General features: G+C 34.6%; 1 protein-coding gene across 1 annotated transcript in view; it reads right to left on the reverse strand.

The window, feature by feature from the left end:
• The window catches only part of LOC129273409 (fibrocystin-L-like), a 64,665-nt gene extending 38,646 nt beyond the window's left edge, over positions 1-26,019 (reverse strand). Inside the window, exons 1-16 of the mRNA XM_054910436.2 lie at positions 25,617-26,019; positions 19,667-19,768; positions 17,882-18,023; positions 16,757-16,862; positions 11,958-12,015; positions 11,356-11,473; positions 8,306-8,362; positions 7,803-7,876; positions 4,848-4,961; positions 4,381-4,491; positions 3,725-3,872; positions 2,910-3,135; positions 1,990-2,241; positions 1,505-1,772; positions 976-1,143; positions 363-529 (exon numbers count right to left, since the gene is read on the reverse strand). Coding sequence (XP_054766411.2) covers positions 363-529; positions 976-1,143; positions 1,505-1,772; positions 1,990-2,241; positions 2,910-3,135; positions 3,725-3,872; positions 4,381-4,491; positions 4,848-4,961; positions 7,803-7,876; positions 8,306-8,362; positions 11,356-11,473; positions 11,958-12,015; positions 16,757-16,862; positions 17,882-18,023; positions 19,667-19,768; positions 25,617-25,698 — 2,193 coding nt within the window. The 5' untranslated portion in view covers positions 25,699-26,019. The remainder of the gene's footprint in view (positions 1-362; positions 530-975; positions 1,144-1,504; positions 1,773-1,989; positions 2,242-2,909; positions 3,136-3,724; positions 3,873-4,380; positions 4,492-4,847; positions 4,962-7,802; positions 7,877-8,305; positions 8,363-11,355; positions 11,474-11,957; positions 12,016-16,756; positions 16,863-17,881; positions 18,024-19,666; positions 19,769-25,616) is intronic.
• Between the last annotated feature and the right edge of the window lie 216 nt (positions 26,020-26,235).

A 26,235-nucleotide genomic window follows, 5' to 3' on the forward strand; every position in this document is an offset into this window, starting at 1 on the left:
TTGTCTTTGTTTTAATCTCATTCATATCATATTTACTATGACTGTATACATTTACCTTTTCTATAAAGGGGACATTCATCCAATTTTGATTTGACGAATAAGATATGAAAAAAATACAACCGTTTTCTTATCAACTGATCTAGTATGATCTTCAGGGCAAGCGATTAATCGTACGCTTAATTTTCACGATTGATTGTACATTGTAATCAATCCAATTAATCGCAAATTTTTTAATACTATAACTGCTAAGTTTTGTGTAACAGGCCCCATATACTACAGGTGGCAGGTAACGAGTACTCTGGGCCGGAGTTCGAGTTATTTCAGTTCATTTTTTTTTCTCTCCTTCCATTTTGTATACTTACATCATCAGCCGAGGAATCGAATGTCAGAAGTTCAGAAATACGTCCGCCGTAGGAGAGTCTGAAACTGGACGGAACCGCAGTTCCATTCACTGCGCCAGCAGTAACCCGAGAAATATTCACCCTCACATTGGTATCGTAACTAGCATCTTCCAGAAGAGAGAACGCACCTGTAAAGAGAGCACACTTGGTGTCATTGTATTCCAATAATTTAATGTTTTTTAAATATATTTCCCGATTTAATAAAACTCTTTTTATATTCAAACTTAGGGGGCTCTACACGGGGGCTTCACTAAAATGAGAAAAATAATAATTAGAAATGGAACCGATGGATCACACCCCTTGAAATAACAATAACATACATTGCAAGATTTTAAATTCTTTATTATCAAAACAGACTGCTGCTAAGTTCAAACGGCTTTTAATTTGAAGGATCACTAAAATCCATAAACAGTTTCAGCGCAAAAATCGATATTCTGAGCCGACTTGGCAGTGTATTCTAATACTAAAACTTGCAGATCACAAAAATGATATAGAATTTAATTTTCCTTGAAACATAAGACAGATTTACTGGTTTAAACTTCTGCGGTCATTCAAAAACAAAATTTTCACTTACCAAAGGAGTTAAACCTGACCCTGTAAATGGTGAGGTCACCCTCTTCCCGAGCAGTTACAGTGACAGAGAGGTTACCGTACGTCATGTTCGTACCCGATCCGTTTCCAAGGGGTAACATGTTAAGAGCATCCTGAACTTCCATCGCTGAGGCACCGACTTCAATGTCATCTGTGGAGTAGGAAGATGATTTGAGAAGATTAAAAAAATGGAATAAGCTGACTTCACAGAGTTTTGACTGGCATTTTGCGTTAAGTGTACCTCGCCAATCAATCCTGCAAAGGATCATTCGAAGGATAGCAATAATTTAGGACGCACTGATAATTTTCGTCATCCTCACATCCCACCGTCTCTAGTTCACCCGTATCCGTTCCTCCTTACCCCCCCCCCCTCCACACACACACCCACACTCACACGTACATTCGGAATAGTAGCTCTTCTACCTTTAAACATTTTTTCATGTCATACACGTCAGATCTATTGTTCTGACGCGAGATGTCATTGTTGTTGTTGCTGGGTTTTTTTTACGTACCAGTTGAAAAAGCACCATAACTGAGACGGAAGTATCCCATGAAACCGCTTCCGCTGCCGCTTCCCTCAGTGCTATTCTCCGTCGTCATCATCATGGTTATCGTGGTACTCTCAGCCGTGGTCGCGTTTTGCTCCGTAGTGTTGACCATCTCGCTGGGGATAGTGGTCATAATGAACTGGTCATCATCATCATCACAGAAGATGCCTGTACAACCGAGGCTGACTCGGACGTCCTGTGTCTCGTAAAGGCCATCTCCGTATGTTACCGCCTGTTTTTGAATAGGTTGGACAGAATCAAAATTTATATCTCGGAGCTCATCATATTCCAAATTAAATATCTCTTTCCTTAAATCCATCGTCCACGATAAAAGTACCAGGTAGATTATCTTACAAAACTGAATTTTGTGATCATGTGCTGTGTATCGTGTTTTGAAATACATGAAGAAATTATTTCTTTTCTTTCACGACGTTAAAAAAAACTATTACCTGATATTCATTTTGGACATCGGATGTAATAGTGATTGTCTGTTCCTCATCCGTGGCTCCTTCATACTGCGATGATATGATGGAACTATTAGACAGAAACACACCAACGTACATGAAGTCTCCTCCTGAATAGTCCCTCATCCGTGATTCCATGTAGTAATACTTTCCACCTTCCAGGAACATCTTGGCTGAGATCTGTTCTTCAAAGCGAGTTATGGAGTTGGAATACGACGGGCTACTTGCGATCTCAACCTGTAAATAAGCAGAGACATAAATGACATGCCAGAGGTTTCAATCTCAACGTCTGCGATAGTTTAAAAAAAAAAATCTTTAAGATCATCTCCAAAGCTATAGACGATTCACGAAAAAATTATGTAATGTTCGGTACGAGGTTGTAAACGTTTAATAAAGAGGGGGTTTCTTAATATCTTTAATATTTTCATTTTTTACAACTATTTTGGCGTTTAACTCCAACCAAATAAATTTGCTCTTTGAAAATCTTAACTCTAAAGGGAAATGATTTCCACAGGTAATATTATTGTAAAGACTGCATCTTCTTTTGATACGGAAAACATCGAGGAAGGGAGGAGTAGGAGAAGAATGACGCTTCTGATGACCAGTCTGCAGATGTTCTTTCATGAGAGGGAACTGACAGAATTGCATGAGGAGGGCTAGTGTCAATCAAACAGAAGGGTAATGAGGCGTCGCAAGGAACTTGCGTTTTATATGAAGCACGATTCTGTAGCAACGCGATGGCGATTGATTGCTTCTTAAAGGTCGATCATAATATAGACTGCTAATTTGCAGTTGATTTCCAAATGATTCGACTTCCATTGAAACTCAACTTTCTTTCAACCCCACATTAGTGTCAAGTGTGTCTTGAGCAGCGTAATCGCCAAGATAATGAGACTCTCACTGACCTTATCTGCAGGGTACATGGTCTGGCTGAAGTAGAGAACAGAATTGTCATCGCTTTGGATGCCAAATGCATAGTAACCATCTGACGGTGGAACGAAGAATCCTCTGAAGCGAGAGACGTAGTTGTTGCTTTCTCCACATGGAGCGTTGTCGGGTGAACTAGCGAACGGGCGGATGTGAGAGCAGTAATCGGATGCTGAGGTATCGAAGTCAGAATCATCACGGACGCTGTAAAGGAAGAATAAAATAAGACATCATTCAATCATGCAAAAAAATATTGTAACTTATCTAACGCATATTTTTTCTCTGACATCAATATTCTATTACTTGAATGCAGAAATGAAAGCAATTAAGCAAACAAATATATAATGCGGCGATGCAGTTGTGTGATATATATATATATAGCACGTTTTAACTATAAGATCAATGCGGTCGCCAAGTTTCATGAGCATTGGGTAAAAACTGAGGAAGTAGTTTGATCAAAAAGATTTGCGAAATACCGAACGACCGACCGCCCGCCCTACTGAGCTGCTGATTCTCAATCAAAAAGAAAAAAGTGTAAGAAAACAGAGGGAAAGTGTAAGAAAATGGGAGAAAAAACTCCAATAAGAAGTTGTCCTGCGTCATACCATGGACCTATTCGTAATAGGTCCATGGTCATACATTGGAAGAGACGCATTTCAGCTCACACGTGTCCTTGAGTTTAGTAGCCACCACCCCCATCCCAGTCTCGCCGTTTATTTTTATTTTATTTTTCCCCCCTATACACCATTTTCAGGAAAATTATAAATGATAAATTGTAAAATAGGTCACATACTCTCCGGCTGTACTGTTCCAGACTTCTCGAAGTATCCCACGGCCGCCAGGGAATACTGTAGCATTCACATGAAGTATGTTATCATCAGCAGGATTGGTACGGCACAAGATCTCTGTACTACTAACGTTGTAGATATCACAGGGAACACCTACAAATATATAACAATTTTAAAAATTTACTTTTTTAAATGACGCAATCAAAATATCTCTTTCATAGTTTGAAAAGAAACGAAAATATCAGCATGAAATAGAACGAACTATGCCAATGCAATAAAATGATAAGTTCATGATATACCCTGATGGGTCAAGGTACGTCGAATTTAACTAAATTTTGTTTTCTGTCCATGTATATTATATATCATAGACATTCTCTGAAGAAATAAACATAATCCGCCTGTCATGTCAAACGTAATCACCCAAAATAAGGATCTCTTGACACAAAGGGCGCTCGAACGTGTGTGTGTGTAATATTGCTGGTTATCGGGAAGATACATAATCATGAATATATTGAACGGACTTAAATAAACTTTTTAAATTTTCCGGGGGTACATCGACTATGTAAATTTTACTAACGTCCCCTATTTGATGATGTGTATCAATAATATTGTAGAAATCTGCAAGTGTGGATGTGATCATATATAGTGATAAAATACATACCTCCGATGTAAACTGCAAGATCAGGATCGGTATAGTCAAAATATCTCCCTTCAATTGTGACATCCGTGCCACCGGACAGACTCCCCTCTACAGGATACACACTAGAGATATCTGAAGGGGAAAGAGAAAGGGGGATATATTTGCCATGGTAATGATATACTTTCAAAAACCTGATACATGTAAAGGTTATTAATTCATACTGCAATAGGCCTAGATGCAAAATATTTGATGCAATAATTATGGTATCTAGGGTGGGAAAACGCGACAAAATGGTGTAGGGATCTACATTCAGAGATTAAGGATGCATGCATGCATGAAAGTTTAGGGTACATTTTGTCTATTACTAGCATAGTGTCCATCTTGTAATGGCAGCTGCCCCGTACTAACCATTCATGAATTAAGTGCTAATTGGACGACCTGTCTACAATTAATTCTGGGTATAAAACAAATAATGTAAACGAGAATACCTGCATGAGTCTGGTAATGGTAAAGCTTGTCCTCCCCACTGACGTAGAGGGTGTCTGTATCAGACAACGATCGACCGTACGCTCCAGAGACGAGGTATGTGAGGCGATATGAACCTGAAAAAGTAAGAGAGTGACCGAAAGAATTAAAACATTGCTGTCAAAATTATCAACCTTTTTATAGCGTTTCTCCGTTAAAAGACAAATACTTTAAAAAAGGAGAAGAAAGGTTCCCTAAATTATAACTCTGGGTCATAGTGTGCTATTGAAAGCAGTTCGATCAGTCTACTAGTTAGTAGGGCCCTGTTTCCGTATAATGCAGCGTCCCCAAAATGACAGACTCCATCCGTAAGGCCTGAGCCAAGTATCACCAAGCTGCGATACGTGATATGGCCAAATATGGTATAGAGTTCGAGAGTCAGACATATAAATTATCACTTGGTTTAATCAATAAAGAGATTTAGATATGATAAGTCGTTTAAGTAGACTTTGATAATACATCGGGAGACAGATGAAAAGGGGGATGTTACAAAATTATAACCGTCACCCTGTAGAAAGTTTACCAACAAAGACATAATCTAGAGTATGGAGATAGCCATGGATTCCGGAAATTCAGGAAAAAAAAACGAACCCTAAGCAGATGACCAAATTTAGTTGAAATTTCCAGCTGAAATTATTATTTTTTTTTTCTTCTAATGGGACTCAATTTCGTTCCCAGATGTATCCAGGCTGTGTGTAGGGGCATCTAGGCTCATGTTGGCCGAACATTTTATGCTATTAGAGTTGGAAGGAAGGAGAAAGGAAGATGAGAAGAAATTGCAAGACAGAAATACTGGGTGCCCTGGACAAAGTTCTGACTGAGGAAGTGTTATACAAATCGAACAATTAACAATTCATATGGCATTTAAATGTGAAGTACGTACGTCACCATTATGAAACATCAATATGCCTGCTGTGCGCGCGCAAACGTGATCGATGCGAGCCTATTTGAAAGAACCAAAATAAAATCTTTAAAACCTTCTAAGCCCAAGGAACAATCAATAATGGATTAAGCCTCCGTTTTGATCAATGCCCTTTCTGTGCAGGTCCCTTGGATAAAATGTCGATTCAACAGATTAATTCGACAATCGGTTCCTTATAATGCATGGAGGGGAGTCGATAGCTGTGATGACTAGCAATTTTTACCTGCACAGCATGATTGACTTGAAAATGCCCAAATACAGAGGAATATAATCCCTCTGTTTGGAAAGGGACTAGAGACCGCGCGGTCCCAGATCTTCTTTCTACGTGTTTATCATACGACACGCCCCCAGCGCGTAGATGGGGTCAATCAAACTTGCAAATCTCATTACATTTTACACAAAAAATAACCCTCATAAAACGAGACTTTTGAGTTCTACTAATACATGTAAAAGGCAAATATAATTATGACAACAGTTTAATTGCTCAATAAACATTAAAATGTCACACATGTAAAAATCTATAGATTCGCAGAATCACAGAAAATACTGTGGAATAACGTAATCTGACAAAAATTCATTGAATTTTTATTTATTTTATAATACTTTAAATATATTGTTAATCTCTTGTTTTTTGCAAAAATACATCAGAATACTTTAAACACACGTGTACACCTCGCTATCCTAGCATAGACTGTACACACAAGGAACGAGGTAAACACGGTTATTTACACTCTTTATTTAAAGTTAATTCGGAAAAACAATTCGCAAACGCAAAACTCAGACAAACAGCATAATAAAAAGAATACCAGTTACAATCAAACATTATCAGATCGAACTGCCTTGAAACAGAAATGATCAGGTCCTTCGGGAAGGTTTTTTTTTATTGTTTTCTTAGGCTTCCCATTGACTGGTAAGAAAGTCACAACCATATGTTCTTTATCACCAGAGGTCGCACTTAAACAAGATTCTTTTTTATTTTGAGGGCAACCAAGGACGAAGAATACAAATAGATTGATTTCCAGGTGTAAATAACAACGGTTTATTTTTGCGAGGTGACCACTTCTTAAGCAAACGTCAAAATGATCATCTTTATGTAAATGGCAAATGGTGAGCTAACCAGTGACACCTGATAAAATGACTAGTCAAGTTTTTTCTCTTGTCAAATCAAAGGCTAGGATAGGCGATGAGTACACACTTAGTCAAAGAAATGTGTTTGCTGTTGAACCGATCAGGTGTTAATTAGACAATTAGACAGGGCAGTATTGCATAGTCGTTGATAGTAGCGGAAATGTCATTATTTGATCTGAATGCATTAATTCGCGGAATGGTCTTGAAGACAAGTTTGCCGAATGATCCCGGTATTCGCGAAAAGTTACACAGAGTAACCCTTCCGGTAACCTTGGACTAATTTAATCATTAATTAATCAATTATTTCAAATGTCACTTTCACAACCATTCAAACAGACATTTAAAAAAACATGGATGCAGACACCAAGATGAACATCCATCGAACAATAGTTTATGGCTCCTGTTGGTTTTTATTTCTTCGGTTGGTCAAACAAATAGGTTTTAAGCAAATACAAATGACTGGTTGCTATTTTCAAAGACGAGTATCTTGAGAAACAAGATGTTACTTGAAACAGCATTCAGATGTTCATGGATGTATCCTCGTTAACATCTGATTGCACACTTCTGAAAAGGTGGTAGCAATTACGAAAATCCTCTAACAAATCTGTTTCAAATTGCATCAATTACAAAAGATATGACGCAACGATTATGAATAGACATTAAATTGATAATGGATTTCAACAGGGCTCGCAAAAGGTAATGAATTTTAGCTTAAATAACACTGGATAGAAAGAATATTTCATATCATAGTTTATATATGTTGTTGTTGTTGTACAAATTCAGATCGCTGATTCATCGTGAAGTGTGTACACCGTGCGGCGGCCACACGAATATTAGAACAGATACGAATAAGATGTTTATAACATACCAACGAGAGGTGTATCCGGTCTGCACATGATAGTTCCCCATGTTGATTCCTCGTCATCCAGCTCTATACCATATCTATTTATTAAAATTAAAAAAATAATCCGGAAATGCAGGCAAAGCTTACATAGAGAGTCAACTGTCAATGAAATAGATTAATACAACGGGAATCAACATTCAAATCAACACTTGAATAAAAAAAAATGAAATAACAATATATGCCAACATGTCCTGATAATATCTTGCTTTCATATTTCGAGTAGATATTATAACGGGTTGATTATTTCTTTTCTAAAATATCCAGAATCACCCCTGAAATTGAAATGGTTTATTAAGAATCATAGCCGCTAAAGGCTGCATTGCAACTTTTTTTTACAAAGTAAAACACAAAATATATAAAATATAAAAAATCATTTCAATAATCATAAGAAGCATGTTGTACTACATTTATGTTTCTGTCATAATATTGTGAGCTGGGAGTAAGAGAAGAAATAAACTGAAACTTACGGTGCTTCTGTTTCAGGATCTTCCGGATCACATATGATCTGAGGTCCCCAGTAGATACTAAAAATAAATATAAAAAACGGTGATGGATTGATAACGCAGTAATATAGACCCTTAATGATGCGTATCTTTTTTTTCATTCAAAAGGGCGCACATTTAAGACTTTCCTGAAGGGGATATTAACTCTGCATCCTTTATAGTGCAAAATGTATACTAACCTGCACCCATACAGGTACAAAAGGCTTTTTAGGGTGAAAAGTTGCACCAAAACACATGAGCTCTTAGAGTGACATTTCAAGGGTGCACAATTAAACTTTACTTTCTCAATGTGTACATCACATTAACGGTATAGATGGAGAGAAAGTGGGGAAAAAATGTGTCATCGATCACATTAGCAACTCCGAAAAAAAACTTTTTCACAAATGTGAATGAGTTCAAATTCTTTTTTGTAGTACTTGATTCGTTGGAAATAGGATAAATAAAATTGTTGTATTAGTTTACCAATTAAATCTTGACGACGTAGTCTTCATTAGTAACATCATCTTCGAGTGTAAAATGTTGTTTATCGTTTCATCATTTCAAAGGAAATTAAAATATTAACATGAGATAGAACGCATCATGAATAAGCTATCTTGATGGATCGAGGCACACCGAGCTTACTTAAAATTTGTTTTCTATAAAAGTATGATAGGGTTTGTAATATATTATATGTATTTTGCATATAAGCGGATAAATTTTTAATAAAGACTTTCTTGGAAAAAATCGTCTTCATCGAGGAATCCTTTTCCAAAACATCATGCCAAGTCACTTATAATCGCGCATATATTTTCGATAAAGGAATATGCTAAATTTTTCGGGACTTTGCATCAATCGATTTTTTTTTCAATGTGAAGCTTAGATGCTACAAGCATATACTCCCATGAATAAAATAATATTCTCTGGATTAGATTATCAGGAGATCATATTTTCACCTGACTCTAGGACACAATTGAATTTGTTTTCCTCCAAAGCTACAAAAGGAAATAATTTTTGAGAGTATGGATAATGATAGATTTAACTCCTATATACTCGAGTCGCTTAGTTTTTCTGTTATGTGTATTACCAAAACCTCAAGGAGATCGTTTTATTAACTCATTTATAAAGAATGGACGAAATACGAGACAAGTCGACTCACAATTATCGTAGACTACAGTCAAGGTGGATAAGAAAGGGTTCTTTTATATTTACCGGTATGAAAAAAAAATGTGGAAAAACGTTTAATGATAATTGAAAATAAATGCAAAATGAAATGGTTATTTTCAAAAGTTTTGGCCGGCATTGAGAAGAACTTAGATGATATCATTCAAACATGATGATGATTATCCCAATATATAGGAGACAATAGTTTGTTCTTTCGAAAAAAAAAAGTTTACTTGCTTGGAGTTTCTTCACTCTCTCTTCATTTATCTGTTATTAATATTGAATATTAAGCCTTATTGAATAAACTCACATACAAGATAGATAAAAAAATTAAATAACATTGATTTTAAAATTTAGATCATCAATATCGAAGATTCATATTTCCCATAATGGTAACTTATTTCTTTTGTATATCAATATAAATGAAATATACTGCAACCTTATAAACAAAGAATGGATACAGAATATACAAACACTACTCTCATCTAATCGAATACTATACAATTTTGTGATTGATAAATCAATTGGAAGAACAAAGTCTTTTTTCTCATTTACATTTTTTTACAGAAATTTAAAATAAATTTCAATTTACTTAAGTTATTAATCAATGTCTGCCATCCCAAATAAATGTTGAAAATGAAGTTACGGCTTCGACTTTGCAAATAAAAAGCGGGCATCCATTTTGTCATGTTCGAGAATAAATTGTATTTTTTCCTTTCAATATTGTCTTTCAACAAACGCCATGGATTCGAATTTTATTTCGCACTTGTATAATCTGATCATCTAGGTTTTTTTTTTTTGCTTTTAATCAGCCTTTGCACGGAGCATGGAGACTATTTCGCACCTTTATAATTGCAGTTTATTATGCAGAACTTCCATAGCTCTCTTTTCAACAATCAGGTGCATTGAATTATATTTTTTGTTTATTTGGTTGTCAAGACGACGAATACTGACTCTAAAGCTTAATTTTCTCGGCTTATTGAGCATTCTGTAAAAGGGTGATGATGTAGTGGTTCATCGGATCGCCGGTTCACGGCGGTTTGTCCCCCGGGGTTTGCCCAAGTTGTTAGAGCCCTTTCATGTAATATTTTGGCCAATTCATTTTCGGTGAATTACAACATGCAGAAATTTCTTTTGAATGGTGATTGCCTAACTACGCGCCTTGTGGTAACCTATATTGCCTTAACTCTGTAATAATTATGAAAGAGATCTAATTGCATCCAACTTCGTGGGCACACCGCCATGAACTGTTTATCTTAACAGGCGATTTGCCCCCCCCCCCCTTTCAATGGGGATCCTCACTAAATATTTGTCGTGTATTTAGATAATAATACATAGGTAATATTGCAATGATATATGTCTAAAATTCTTTTTATTGATATTGTGCATGCCTTTTCCTTTTTTATTCATTATTTTTGGCATTTTGAATCATTCCAATGTTGTTAATATGAAATTATTTTGATTTATTTCAATTTAACACATCAAACCAATATTCTTGTAAAATAACTGGCTTACTTGTTTCTTGTTTTATTTATATTTTCTGAAATGGAAAAAAAGCAACCATTAAAATTGTTAAAACAGCGCGGCCACCGTTATCATCATATATATTGCACAAAGAGAAGTATCGCTGTAGAATAATCTTATATACTATTAAATTCAAATTAGATGGTTATATATCATCACCACCACCACCATCATCTTCATAAACTTCATCATCATCATCATCCCCATCATAAGCATGCACCACCACCATCATCTCCATCACCACCATCATCGTCATCACCATCATCATCCCATCCATACAGGCAATATCATTATAAACCATTTCTACGAATATCTCCATCATACAGGTGATCGATTAAAACTAGTCTTACCGCTGAATGACTAGGGGATCATCTCCATCGAGGTCTTCTGCGTCATCGTCCTCCTCATTGAGTTGAGTTGCGTCGTAGAGCTCCGTATAGATCCTACCTCGGATCGTAAGGGGTTGCTCTATATATTGTCAAAGATTTAATACATCGCTTGTAATTTTGATAGGGATGATAATGATTATTCTAAAGAATAATTCAATAATCGTATTGAGTAGATAGTTGAAATGTCTCACAAATTTATAAGAAGTATATTTAAAGTAAACATGTCACCTTTCTTTTTGCGTCACGGCTCCAACATTCATTATAATGCAGTTTGGGAATTTTTGACGGTATGGACGAGTTTGGTATAAATACTTTTTAAAATCAGTCTTAATGAATACATATAAACAAATAACAAGTTGAAATTGACTTATTGTGCATGAAGTATATACTGTATACGTTTGGTTATATATTGAGTTTTAAGTTATCGTTATTTAATCCGCTTGTAACATGTTCAATTGTTTTTTTAAAGAAAGTAACAATGATAATACTGAAATTTAAATTGATTGTCAAAAGGCTACTTGAACTTTGATGCTCACTTAAATGAAACTGAATGATATATTTACCTGGAATATTGTACGTCGGTGTGACGTAGTCAATGGTTGGAGTACGCCCGCTTTGGTACTAAAAGGGGAAAAACACAAAATCAAGTGTATTATTCCGCTTAAGATCAAACTTAAGACAAGAGACGGTTAAATAACCCATATTCAGCAGCACCAATTATATGTGCAGCTGGTCTTCCATGGGGACCAAGTAAAAAGAGAGTCATAGGGAGCGGAAAATGAGAACAGAAAAGAAAAGACAAAAGAGGGAAATGAAGGAAGAAAGAAAAGAAAAGGTAGAAAAAAGAAAGAAAAACACAGTTTGGTTTCATGTTGAGGTTTAATTATGGAAAGTAATATAAAAATACAGAAGTTTTACCCTTAAAGTACGCTCTAAAAATGAAAGGATGGAAAGGGGTAGATCAACCTGAAAAGGGCCCATGATTTTTAGTATCGAGAGTGGAAAAAGCTGTCACTTCTCTGCCCTTTTCCTCTCTTTTCACCTTTTGTATTTAGAGGGTATTTAAGCACGGCATAAATTAACATCAGAAACTCCATGTGTTAACGGAGTCTTAACAATTTCCGTCGACCGTGTATAACCTAGACTTGTGTCGTGATTGAACCAGAGTTAACTGCTCACATCTCATGAGCATGGTGAGTAAACATGTTAGACTCTTCAGGACCACCGTTAACATTTATTCAGTTTCTTATCTCTTCATCCATATACCATTAGATTGCATTGCTCATGAAATTCCCTTTCAAACGATATACAACTCAAAGGGATTCTATCATAATTTATCAAGTCACTTTGATATGCAAATTTATGTAAATTTTAAATATAAAAAAACTGAAGTTTTTAGCAGTTTTTACTTTGAATTTCTAACAAATCGTAATTATTGAATAATGATTCTACGTGTAGATGTATATATATAGCCTTTAAAACCTGTTGTATCCAACTGTTAATGAGACCCAAAATCAAAGGGCTAGCCCTTTGAAAACCAAAGTTATTCATGTTTAAAACTATATCAATTTCCTATGTGTATCTGTTTAACAAATAAGCACGCTAAGGCCGTCACTCTAACTACTTTTGTTACAAAACTTGTTTAAACTTTTTATACAGGTTTAAGCAGAAGTTTAAACATTATTTCATTTTAAAAAGTTGTTTAAAACAATTTATTTCAACAATTTTTTTAAACTACTTAAAACGGGCCACAACTGACATTTATTTTCCCTGTGCTTTGTATTAAAGTCCCTCATTCCTTTTTCAAAGAGTTGAATAGAATTTTTTTTAATTCATCTGGAATGGAGGCAGGGACAGAGTCAAGAGACGACTTATATGTAATAACTATATGTCATGTATGTGGAGGGAGGCTTAAAAATGATTGATCCTCTAAACCTATGTTAATGCCCAAAAGATGGTTTGGGTGAAAAATCTTCTTGATGTTAACCTCACTGCCCCTTGGAAATCTATTGAATTATCTTTTTTAGAAAAATTTTATGCTGATGTTTCTCTCCTGTGGAATTCTTTCGCCCCAGAAAATGTGTTTAATTCACTTGGTAATACCATGGACCTATTACGGTAATACTCAAATTGCAGAATCTCTCCGTACATGGTACCTGTACAGAGAAGAAGCGACTTTAGAATTGTATGGTCATAAATTTTCGGAACTAAGTGCTTGTCAATATCTTTGGTTCAACGGGTTATGATTCGTTCAAAGTATAAATCTCACTTTTGGAACAGTGTCATGTATCGAATTATAAAGCTTGAAGAGGGTGAAAAGAGGAGAAAAGTGCTTAGAGACGCCAAAACAAACATCTGGTAATAACATTATCCCAGGGTAAGAACTCTCCTTAACATAATTGCTTGGAGAGCTAATGTGAAAGAATTATACATGTAATCAATATTTCAAGACGTCGGAGGTTAAAGGTATATTATCTTTCTTCTGTGCCTGATGCACGCTAGCCACACCGCACGCCATCTTTATACCGATCGACTCTTGTTTGCATATTACACGATTTGTTTCTACAATCGCTGTGCGGGCTAGTCTGGTATCAAACTCTGTAGTGTGACAGTGCCTTAGAATGCGACTTTTGTTGTTTTCTTTTCGATCGAAAGGTGGATGGTCAGGTATTTTCGCACGTATATTGGTGAGGGGGAATTCAGAGGTTATGGCGTTCTTTAAGATTGTGCGCCGGGGCAAGACGCCGGGAAACGCTTCGGTGACCGAACCTACGTCAGCAGTGCACAAAAGAAAGAAAGGAAGGTTATTTTTTTCCTTTTATTACATATCGATGCGTTTACACGAACTGTAACGATGTCTATTAGGCACACGTCAGTAACCCAAGCTCTTTATTTGATCTATATATTACATATTCCACTTCAAACCAGTTTCATATTATATCTATGTTATTGTTATTGAATTTCCCTCGTTTTATTTGCTAGCTTATTTTCTTCATAAACGACGTAATTATGTCGATATTAAAGATTATATACTTTGGACTTTGTTCCAGCAAGGTTGTGATAAAAAAAGTATAACTATGATAGAGATAATAGGTGCAATCATCAAACAAAATGTTATGAATAAATATTATACACAGAGAAATTTCATAGAGAAAAAAAGAAAATCTACTGTTGAATCTTAATATTACAAATAAAGGAATCAATTTGTTCGTTTTCTTATCTTGTTCTTCTGTACATAGGAAAGTTACAAGCGTGACTATTTACAAGTGGTTGATTTATTTAAGATATTAGGCATAATGTTTCTCGTCTGTTTTAGATTTCCGCAAATTTACATTAGCATTCGAATTCTCCCGATTTATATATATGTTAGAATCAACATATAATTTCGCAGATTTTAAAGTTAACACAACACTGAGAGAATATGTAATCATCTATCTTCCATTTCCATTGTTTACGATATTCCATGGAATTTCCAATGATATGGCAATAGTGAATATACCATTATGATTATATTTATGCTTGTCGCAGTTTTGTATGGTTGATGCTTGCATTGGCGTCGAACTTCTTCCATTTAAGATGTTAACAATCAAAATACCTTTTTGAAAATTGACGAATAATTATAGCAACAATAATCATCTTTTAATTGCTCCGCCAGATACAAATTAACGCGTATTAAACGAATTCAAATTACCGATTTCACTTTAAAATAAAAATACTTCAATTAAATGTTACTGAATCTTAAGTAAAACCTCTATTCATTATATGCTCTCAAATACTATCTAGTTCTGGGTAGATTCACATTATGAAAGTAATTCTGATCAGAAGGTGAAGTGGCATATTTTCTACTATCTCCGATTTAAATTCATATAATACTTGTATAAATATTTTTTTCTTGAAGATTTGCAATTTTTTTAACGTATAGATGGAAAGGAATTATTATGATATTGCTAAACATTTATTTTCTTAATATGCATATTAGGAAATATAAAGTACCCCGATATTATTGGCATGCTCTTTTCATCCTATAAAATAATAATTTGTACTATGTTGACGCTGGATATATCTTTTGTTCTACTTCTTTTGTTATTTGAATCGATACACTGTTTGACCCTCAATCCCTAATTGAGAAGTGAAAATCAATAAAATTGTATTATAAAGACTTGATTGATTTGTCGAAGACAGCTAACTAATTAAACGTTTCTGAACAGTCGATATATCTCTCTCCCTCTCTCTTTCCATCACTCTTTTCTCCATAAATTCGTCATTTTTTTCTTTCTCCTTGTCTCAGAGTGCCAATTTTCAGACACTCTAAATTGGGAATTTAAAATAATCCAGATGGAGTGTGGCTAGGGCCGGACCAATCGAATTCGGGATTGAATTTGAATCCTTCAGATTCGTTTTTAAATCTCAAAGGATTTTAACTAAAATATTTCAAGATTTAAAACCATTTTTATGATTCAAACCAAATCAAGAATTCGATTGATCCCTAACTACAGTCCATCTGGATTTATCTTAAATCCCTTTAATGCAAAACTGACTATTGTTTACTCTCCGAAAACGTCAATTATTCCTATCAAATTATTATTTTTTTAATTTAACCTGATGTTAATGTAACATAAGAAGCAATTGTGTTCATGAAAGTTTCCATTATTCAGCCATTTCTTGTCAGAAATCAACGTATGAGAGCATCGACCACAAAATTTACATACTTATCATATATTATACAAGATTTATAATTCCAATATTCAATAATGAATTTAAATCATCTGCCAAGATGATTAAGAACATTTCTCATGTTACCTAAATTATAATAAAGGTGATTTCCCTTTCTCGCTCAATCGAATTCAGTGATTTCATTAAAGAGTCCTCTTTAAAAATAATACCAAACATCGTTTCGAATTTCTGGTTATTTTGAACTACTTTTTTTTAAATACTGTGAAACGGATCCAGTAACATGGGATATTATACATGTGCACTTTTCCATCTCATTTCGATACTGTTTAAATACAGGGCCCCTTGGTCGAGCAGTTTTTATAACTGAAAGGGCTACACTGTTAAAATAAAACGAAAATAAATATTATTCAGAGGTCAGATGACCGATCTTACCTCTGAGAAACCGGGTCCTGAATATGTTTTTTTTCTTCAAAATAATGTACTAAAATATAACTACAATATGTTTCTTTAAAAAAGAAATAGGGGAAATCTTCTCAATATTATTTTCAGCAAATAAATAACTTTTCTATAGAGAACTACTCTCAAATGAAACAATGAAAATACAAGAAAATATGTGAGACAAAAAAAACTGCATGAATTTCATTAAATCTGCATAGTTATGTAGATGATGAAAATGAAATTGGCTTACGGTAAACTGACAATTTGAGTCAGAGCTGCAATACGATCCACCTGCGTCGGTGATGGATTGTCCGTCTACTTCAACATAGATATCATATGTACCAGCAGACCCAGTTCTGAATGGGAGAGAGTTTTGGAGGTTGAAAATAGTCAATATCTAAAATATAAATGTATATATATATATATATATATATATATATATATATATATATATATTTGGTCAGAATCTTTATGATGAATTACATTATTGTTGTGCCTCATATATTAACCTTCACGAGTCAATTCTTCTGTCATTATTTTTGTTACCGTGGAATTCTGTCTGATAAAATCCAATTTCATATTCTTTTCCATTTTAAGCATTCATTTATGTCATGGAAAGTATCTTTACTGCATACTGCATGTTCCTAATTTGGTAGCAATAATCAATGTGTCTATGATAGGGTCTGATATTTGTGTTACCCCAAAAAATTCTTCAGACTGCTTTTACCGATTTGATTCGAATTACAAAATGGGGAGCGTTTCATGAACAGTTTTGTCAGTGATTTTCACCGACATATGTTACAAGGTACTGGAAATCACTACCTCTGATTGGCTGATAGCAAACTAGTCGACTGAAATATGTGACAAACTTTTCTTGAAATGCTCCCCTGTTTCACTAACATTTTTTCTCAATCTGTTGTCATCGCAAAAGGACACATGAATGCTAACGTAAAAAATATATTGCATGCTGTAATCAAACGTACACGAAATACATGAAGATTAATATTTTGACACAGTTAACTTAACAGTCAGTCAAACATCGGGGGAACTACCCCTATATACCCCTACACAAATTTTATTCTATTATTCTTCGCGTTTTGGAGGCACGCATGATATCCACGATATGGAAGTCCTCCTCCCCCCCCCCCCCCCGAGGGTCCCCCCACTAAAATTCACATTGAAACTTTTATAAACATACGCAATGATAACGGTTGGACTACAAGAAGACACTGTTAACTAGCAACGAACATTTTAACGTACATCATAAGAACTATATATATTTTATTTTTATCTCAACTTTAATAAGGAATTTCTATTAAAGTATTCTTTAAATATTTCATCCTTTTCAAGGTAACGAATGGTGATAAGTGTTTACCTGGTCTCACAGACGATCTTATTTTCGTTGCTATAGTAATCCAAAACATCACATGGTATAGATGTGGTCGAATTACGGAAATAAACTTTGTTTCCAAGGTCTTCGTTTCCTTGCCCAAAGCTGAATCGGTCCTTGCTAAATCCTATACAAAAAGGACAAAATTAATATGATGAATGGGTATATATAATACAACTTAATCTTCTAAACATGTATTCACAATCTGTGGGTAGAGTAGTCTCTGGCAAATTATTGGTGAATGAATCATCGATCCCTCTCAATAAAATTATATTTTTTGCAGAATGTTTTGCGAAATTACAAATTTCCGTGTTATTCGAGTCCCGAAGGCATTTAAGAATAAACGAAAACATCATTGTTTTCGAGAGAAATCAGGTCAATATTTATAATAAAATGGCAATTTCCCAATGATTCATCCAGCCTAGTGTTACATGAGTATTCACTGGAAGGACAATCTACCTGATCAGAGGGTAAAATATTACATTTCTATCCGAGGTGATGCCTACATGTTCTTTCATCAAAATTTAAAGAATGCTCATTAAGTATAGATTGTCATTTAATAGAACATATTCTTTTTAATATAATTCCTCTGGTCTTGGGTGCCCAATTGGTAAAGTATCTATCAAAATTTTATGGACATGATAGATTGTGTTCATCATGTTCATAGAGTGTTATTTTTGTGAGGACTCCTGCACAAAAACCATTCTGAAAATTCCAACGAATTTTACAACAGGAATAGATCTGATATAATTTTGTCATTAGTATATATTATTACAACTTAATTACAGCAACTGTCAAAATAACATACTTATGATTATAGAAAGGAATGCGTGATAGACGATAAAGTAACTACAATAGAATGATTTATTTAGTTATTACAAAATTAGCATTGAGGGGTTCGTGCGTATATCTAATTGTTTTCTGAAAGGCATCGGAAGTAGACTTGATTTGGGAAAAGTAGCAGCAAAACTTGAGTAAACTTCCTTTGCGCGTTTTGTTTTATGGCACCTTTCTTGATAAAACAGTTCGATAAGACCATCCAGACGCTCTTAATGGTCTTTCTTTTGACATCATAAGTGTTTGATGGTTTGCTAGGAGTTAAGCTAGTGGTACTTGTCCGTGGTTGTCACGATCTGCATGGCGAGACATTCATCATGCTTTCATATATGATAATGTTTGGTCTTCCAGAACCTTTCAGGTCCCTGGATGTCAGCGTTATGCAACCTATTGTATTTGCGTCTCGACATCATAAAGGGAGTTGTTTATCTGTTTTGAAGTACTCGGCAAGGATGCGCTCCTCGGAGCTTACAAAAGGTGACGAAGATGACATTGACAAAGGTGTCGTGATTATAGTTTTGGTAGTCGGTAGTAATAGTCCTGAGGAATTATATTCGCTTGGTCTATAGTTGGTCTACTTCTTATGTCTAATATATTTCTTTGTAATTGAAAAGATATATGGAAATTTCAAACTTTTGAAAATTGGGGGGGGGGGAGGTTGTGGGTTTTTTTTTATATCACTTCTCAATCATGAAGGTGCTGCTACATTGTAACTCAAAATGAGTATATTATATAGACTCCAGAATTAATGTTTTTATCCATCATTTGTATACAATGTACACTATTGAACATTGGAATGATGAAACTTATTTAAGATTAAATCGGTACATATCTGTTTATGTAATTCGCTTTCTTCGGAATAACAAGCATTCGAAAGTGCGTATACCGTAAAAATAATAAACTTGGAGCCATGACGATACTACGATAACTTACCACTTCCAGAGATTTCGATCCTAGTGGCACCACGAAGACTTCCAACTCTCGGGTCTATCCGAGTCACCCTCGGTACAGCACCAAGAGACGATGCAACGCAACCTGTAATGGAATTAAATAGTACAATGTTTCTAAGGGATACTGGATTTTTGTTAATCGGAAGCTTGAATCAGCTTTGATTTTACTTACATGTATGTCGCAATAACTATTAATTGTTTTGGTCATCATGCAGGTTAAGCATATTATGATTCTTGTTTTGCTATGTTAATATAATTTTGTTACCCGGTGTTCATGAAGAATGTAGTAGAGCTTAGAATTTAACACCTTCGCATTGTTTTGAATTATCATTATATTAAATAATGATAGGTAGGATATAACATCATCACGGATAATTCGATTTTGAAATAAAATAATCAATGGTGTTATGAATATGTTGAAAAGATAAATTTCCGTCGATATATTTTCTGTCTCTATCTATTCACCTGTCTCATATCTATCTATCTATCTATCTTTATATCTATCTATCTATTTCTGTCTCTATCTATTCACCTGTCTCATATCTGTCTATCTATCTATATATCTACATGTATCTGTCAATCTATCATGTATCTATCTATCTTTTAACACACATTACGGAGTTTTTTTTTAAATAAGCCTTCTAGTTCTAAACATGATATTGTGACGAATGTCCATGCTTTCCAGATGTATCAGTGTATTTAAGGTACAAATTGATATTCCGAGTCCCTCGTGTGATGATGTTCTCGGACCCAGAAATGAAATATCATATTCACTTCTAATATTGACATACAAAACACATTGAAAGCCAAAAATACCATGCGCCCCTCTCAGCAATTGCGACTTTGTAAGAAATTTTAATTGTAATTATAATTTTATTGTAATTTTGTTAATGTAATCATAACAATGGAAATTGTATTCAATTTGTTCATTTTGAATACAAGTGTAGAGTGTGCCCTGATGAGTAAGCTATAAAACATGTATTTGATTATACACTACTGCATTAACAGGTATAGGACAACAACGCTGCTATTTAACATAATTTAAGCCGACTTTATGGAGCTTTGATTTCTAACCAAATCGGTTTACAGTGGTAATTCCTAAGTAGAAGTTTAACGCATCTATGAATTTCATATTCGGACCCCCCGGATCCAGCTGCACTATTGATATAAAAGCAATCAAATCCATCAATGAAAAAATCACCTTAACAACCAAACAACAACACAGACATACAAAACACCTAGAACACCTGTTTTGTTCGCGTCTCAAATAATGGAACCTAATCTTTATGGCGGGTTAGTTGCAATATTGTTAGTAATTTCACATGTTACATGCATGTGCGTACATAATTACATTGTAATAAAGAAAAGAGATTGAAGCGGAAGAAGGAGAAAGTGGAGAAAAAAAAAATTTGACTTGAGAGATTGGCTGAAGCATGTATGGATGTGCCTTTGTGTATAATATTCATGATATTAGCCACATTCATCCGTTATATTACATCATAATTTACATACAGTATGACCAGTGAAGTATCTTGGCCAGTCAAATGTATTGCTGTACACACGCGTGGCCAAATTATTTCCAAACACCCCCTAAACGAGTTTTTCTCTGCATGTGTGCAAAATAACCCCCTAAACAAGTTTTTCGCGGCCTTTATTTACACATTTTGGCCCCTATAACAAGTTGTCGCCAGAATATGACCCCGGGGAAAAAACATACCCTAAACACGTTTGGCTAGTCTTAAAAAAAGCTTTGGAAAAAACACACCTTTTCAAAACTACCCCTTTTTTGAAAATCGGTGTTTTTTATTAAAAACTGAAAAACTGAAAAAACACCCATTTAAACGCGTTTTTTTTTGGTCACGCGTGTGTACAGCAATATATTTTACTGCCCTCCCCCCCCCCAGGGCTTGGGGTGCAAGAGGGAGCACCACTTTCAGGGGGCGCAAAAAGGTAAAAGGGGCGCAAATAAAAAAGGGAAGAAAATGAAAATAAGGCAAAGGAATAAAGGCGCAGAATAGGAATACCACTGAAGGTAATAAATACGCCCGTCCTGTATTATTACCATGGTAATGATGTTTCTTACAGTTAGAAAATGAATCAAACAATCCTTAAAATATTCTTTCTTCAAATATATATATGTAAATATATAACAAGCCACGGGTTTGCATATTGATACGTTACTCTTCATTAATTTTACACACAGTTTTGAAATACATATTTTCTTGTTAAATTGTCAAGGCTTTTCATCACGCGCTGATTTGATAAGGGAGATACAAATCCTCTTCTTTTATTTTTACAAACAATTACTTAAATGACCCTTTTAGGTGAGGATACATGTATATATTTATAAAATCAGCTCGCGCTTCGCGATCGCATTTCGCCGAGGAGATACGTATCTTTTTCGTGAATTCTTACAAATAGCCCTTATTTTTCTCCATTTCAGGTAATAACAATTTCAGCCCATCCTTCTTGCTTACATTAATTGCTTGGTTAGATACACATCGTGGGATTACTTCTCCCTATTATGTCCCGATTTCAGCTCGCGCTTCGCGCTTGCATTAATTGTTTTGACATGAATCATTACAAAAAGTGCTTAGAATATTCAGTCATAGAATCCTAATGTTAAAAAAGAATAGGCTCGCGCTTCGCCCTCGTATTAGGGCGATTTATTCAATGATATACCTATCATGTCTATAAATTCAGGTCTGAATATCAATAATTTTCAGCTCGAATCATGTTTATGATGATACGTATCTTTTTAAGTGTTAATATATTTATTTTTAATCTTATATCTTGTGCAGCGTATTTTGTTGTGATTTTTATACGGTAAATAAAACCAAACCAAACCAAACCAAACCGAAACAATGAAGACGGATATGATGACGATGATAATAAAAAATGATAATAATGATAATAATAATAATCATCACCATCATCATGTTTACAATAACACTATTAAGGTTTCATTGGGGTCTACGAAATGTTTCAATTGACACTCGTCCGATGAACTTTTAATGTTTATTGGTTTGCTTATCTGGACGGTTAATCCATTGGTTAAACAGTTTAACACTAATCAGTACAATCCATCAGTTGGTTAAACCTTAGATCAACATCTCCCACGAATCACTGTCAACTATCATATCTCTTCCAGGGGTGATGACCTAATTAACTATTGAATAGATGTCAGAAGAAATGTTTCCAATACTGTGTTGGTCGCAAAGGCCACAATTTGTTTTATCTATTAATATAATACTATAAAAACTAAAGTACAAAGCGTTTTACAATGCACTTAGTTTCAGTATTTATTGACATTTTTGGTCTATATAGTATTGCAATGTTTAGTGAGTGATGGGAATTATAATTATTATCATTATTGTTGTATTTATTTTGATTGTGATCATTGTTAATATCATTATCTTTAAAGTGTTGTTTGTATTAAAATCATCATGGAATGGAATTGAATTAAAGACTTGATACGTACGTATTCATGCACAATTCAAATCAAAATCAGAATAAAATAAAGCAAACAAAAACAGTAAAACAGCACTACCGTCTTAAAAGAGATTTTTAATACGATACCCCTTTGACAATTAGCAATGCACTCCCCTGAAAATTACACATTGACAATTAAAGGGGTGGTTCGGGCTGAAAGTATTTATCACTTAATAAATAGAGTAGAATTCACTGAGCAAAATGCCGAAAATTTCATCAAAATCGGATAACAAATAACAAAGTTATTGAATTTTAAAGTTTAGCAATATTTTGTGAAAACAGTCGTCATGAATATTCATTAGGTGGGCTGATGATGTCACATCCCCACTTGTTCTTTTGTATTTTATTATATGAAATTAGATTTATTCAATGTTTGTCCTCCAACTAGAAAAATTGGATTGACAACTGGTTAAGTGAATTAGATATTTATTGCTGCAACTTATTTCATTATAAGGAGACATATTATTCACACAAGTATGAAATAATGAAAAAAATATGATTTTATGTAATAACATAAGAAAACTGTAAGTGGAATTGTGACATCATCAGCCCAACTAATGAATATTCATGACGACTGTTTTCACAAAATATTGCTAAACTTTAAACTTCAATGACTTTAAACACCATGATCATCACTTTCCCCAAATCATAATAATACTGAATAGAGCAATTGCCTTTTTTTTTTTTTGGGGGGGGGACGGTAAAATTTGACAAAAAATAACCAAAGTGGTTTACAGTTAATATTTACCACATCAACCAGGGAAAAAATAACATAATGAACGATCACAGAAACAGAATGAAATTCATTTTCTTAAAGTTCAGAGTGAGACTTTGGCACATGTATTCTCCGAATTTCCGAGTAAGTCAGTTTATATAATGATTGTAAAATAAGGGTAATATTTAATTAAATCCACATTCTTTTTACAGGATATAAATTACATAAAGATAAATTGAGGAAGAGGAGTTTTAACATATACCCGGCGGCACCAAGCAGGATCGTTGCCCCCCCCCCCAGAAAATTTGAAAACTGAAAAAAAATGTATATTAAATGCTTCCAGCATAAGAGCACCTAATCAAGCTGTAAAGTGCTTTAAAAAACGACATTTTCACGCTTAAAATTTTTAAGAAAAATAATCTCACTTAGTCAGTGTTAGCTCCAAACAATATTAGTTGCTTACACAAAAGCCTGTCAGGTCATTATATAAATTCAAATTTTCGCGCTCGTAGAAGCTGATTGTAGAGATGAATAAGTAATATGTTCATAATGATGACAAAGGATGTAAAACACATTGTTCAAGTCAATAATAAATATGCACTAATTATTTCTCCCGTGATTCCAGTTTCCATTATTTGTTTTAGCGAGATACACATCATGCAGTTTGATAATTACAAAATAGTGATGAAAATTAAAAATTTCCATCGCATCAAATGTTCAGTTAGATATCCATCCTGTTGAAGGTTTAAAAAAGGGTTATAACGCCGAGATATCATCTCAGGGTATTGAAAATTTTCAGCTCGCGCTTCGCGCTCGCATCTTATTTGGTGAGATATCATCTTCAAGAGTCACTACAAACAGTCCTTAACAGGTCCCCTTTCAAGTCAAGAGGGCCTATGATAAAAAATAATAACTTGCGCTTCGCGCTCGAATTAGTGAAACAAGAAAAAATCATGCCCGCTTTTGCCCCTAGTAAACGAACGATCCAATGAGATCATGATACATGCACACCCGAGATATAGAGATAATCTACCTATTTGTAGATGTAAGTCATCATATGGACTTACAAGAAACCAACAAATGCTTTGAAATCTTGACTGAAAATACATCAACTGAGCTAATGTTTCTATTCTTAACCAAAAAACTTAATAATGCATATAGAGTATAAGCATGACATTTCATTTCTTGCAACGGACTTTTAATTAGGAGAGGGAGGTCTCAATGGACCATGGAAGAAATGAAATCTAAATCATACAAGCCAGGTATACACTGATTCTATAGGTGTAGCTAGAGAAGCCACAAATTTGATAGGAAATAGACCTATAACTGCGCTACACTGATTCTATCTGTTTAGTTTATCTATAGAGAAGCCACAAAATTTAATAGGAAATAGACCAATAACTGAGCTACATGAAAATATAGATAATTGATTATATTTGTTTAGGCATACGTTTAAGCTTAGACGAGAAATCGATAAGTTATTGGTAAAGCTCTCAATGTGATTAAAGTTTGGTTGTTTTAGTATATACTTGAAATATAAGTTGATTCGTGATAATCTTCATTGTGCAAGATTTAGTAAAAATCCAAAGATCCACCGAAACAAAAACAAAACAAAAAACTATCAAATAAAACCCAGAAATAAAATATGTTAAACACCAGAAAGACAAATGAATATATAGATAAATAAGAACACAATTAAGCTAGATATAGTTCTAGATCAACTTACTGGTTAATACGAGAAACACAAGAAGCCTTCGAAGTGTTCCTTGACCACTACCGGGACGGCAGCCCGCTGCTAGGGACGCCATTATTGTACTTTCAGAGCAGAAACTTTCCCACTCCTATCTATCCTCAGATAACCATCAACTTCTCGATTGGCTCAAAGTCTATTCTCAACGCAGCAAGTCAAACGAAATATCAGGAAAATCAAAGAAAAAAAAGAGGCATCACAGATTGATGTAAAAAGTAGTAACGATCAACGTCAAACTTCTTCCTCGGCAAGTCCAGCTCGCTTAGAAGAGGTGTAGATTTAAGAGATTCTCTTAATCACGCCAACATGTTAGCTTTAGGTTTTGTTAAGTGTGTGACCAAGTGCGTGGTATTGGGCTTGCATATAGCATGTATAGATTAACCCACAATGCACCACATCCGTGCCTCTTACATAAAGCGTGATATTAAGGATCAATCTTGAGCCAATCGCTATGAGGATCTCAACAAAAGCTGGTCTCTGAAAGTAAAGTATTGAATAGGCGATTAAATTACGGTCTGCTTACGCTGGCCACCTTTTTATTTGCGAGGAGGCTTTGTTCAGCTTTTTTGTTCATCTTCTTGATATTATCGATCGG

Source organism: Lytechinus pictus, chromosome 12 (assembly GCF_037042905.1).
Source record: "Lytechinus pictus isolate F3 Inbred chromosome 12, Lp3.0, whole genome shotgun sequence".
NCBI lineage: Eukaryota > Metazoa > Echinodermata > Echinoidea > Temnopleuroida > Toxopneustidae > Lytechinus > Lytechinus pictus.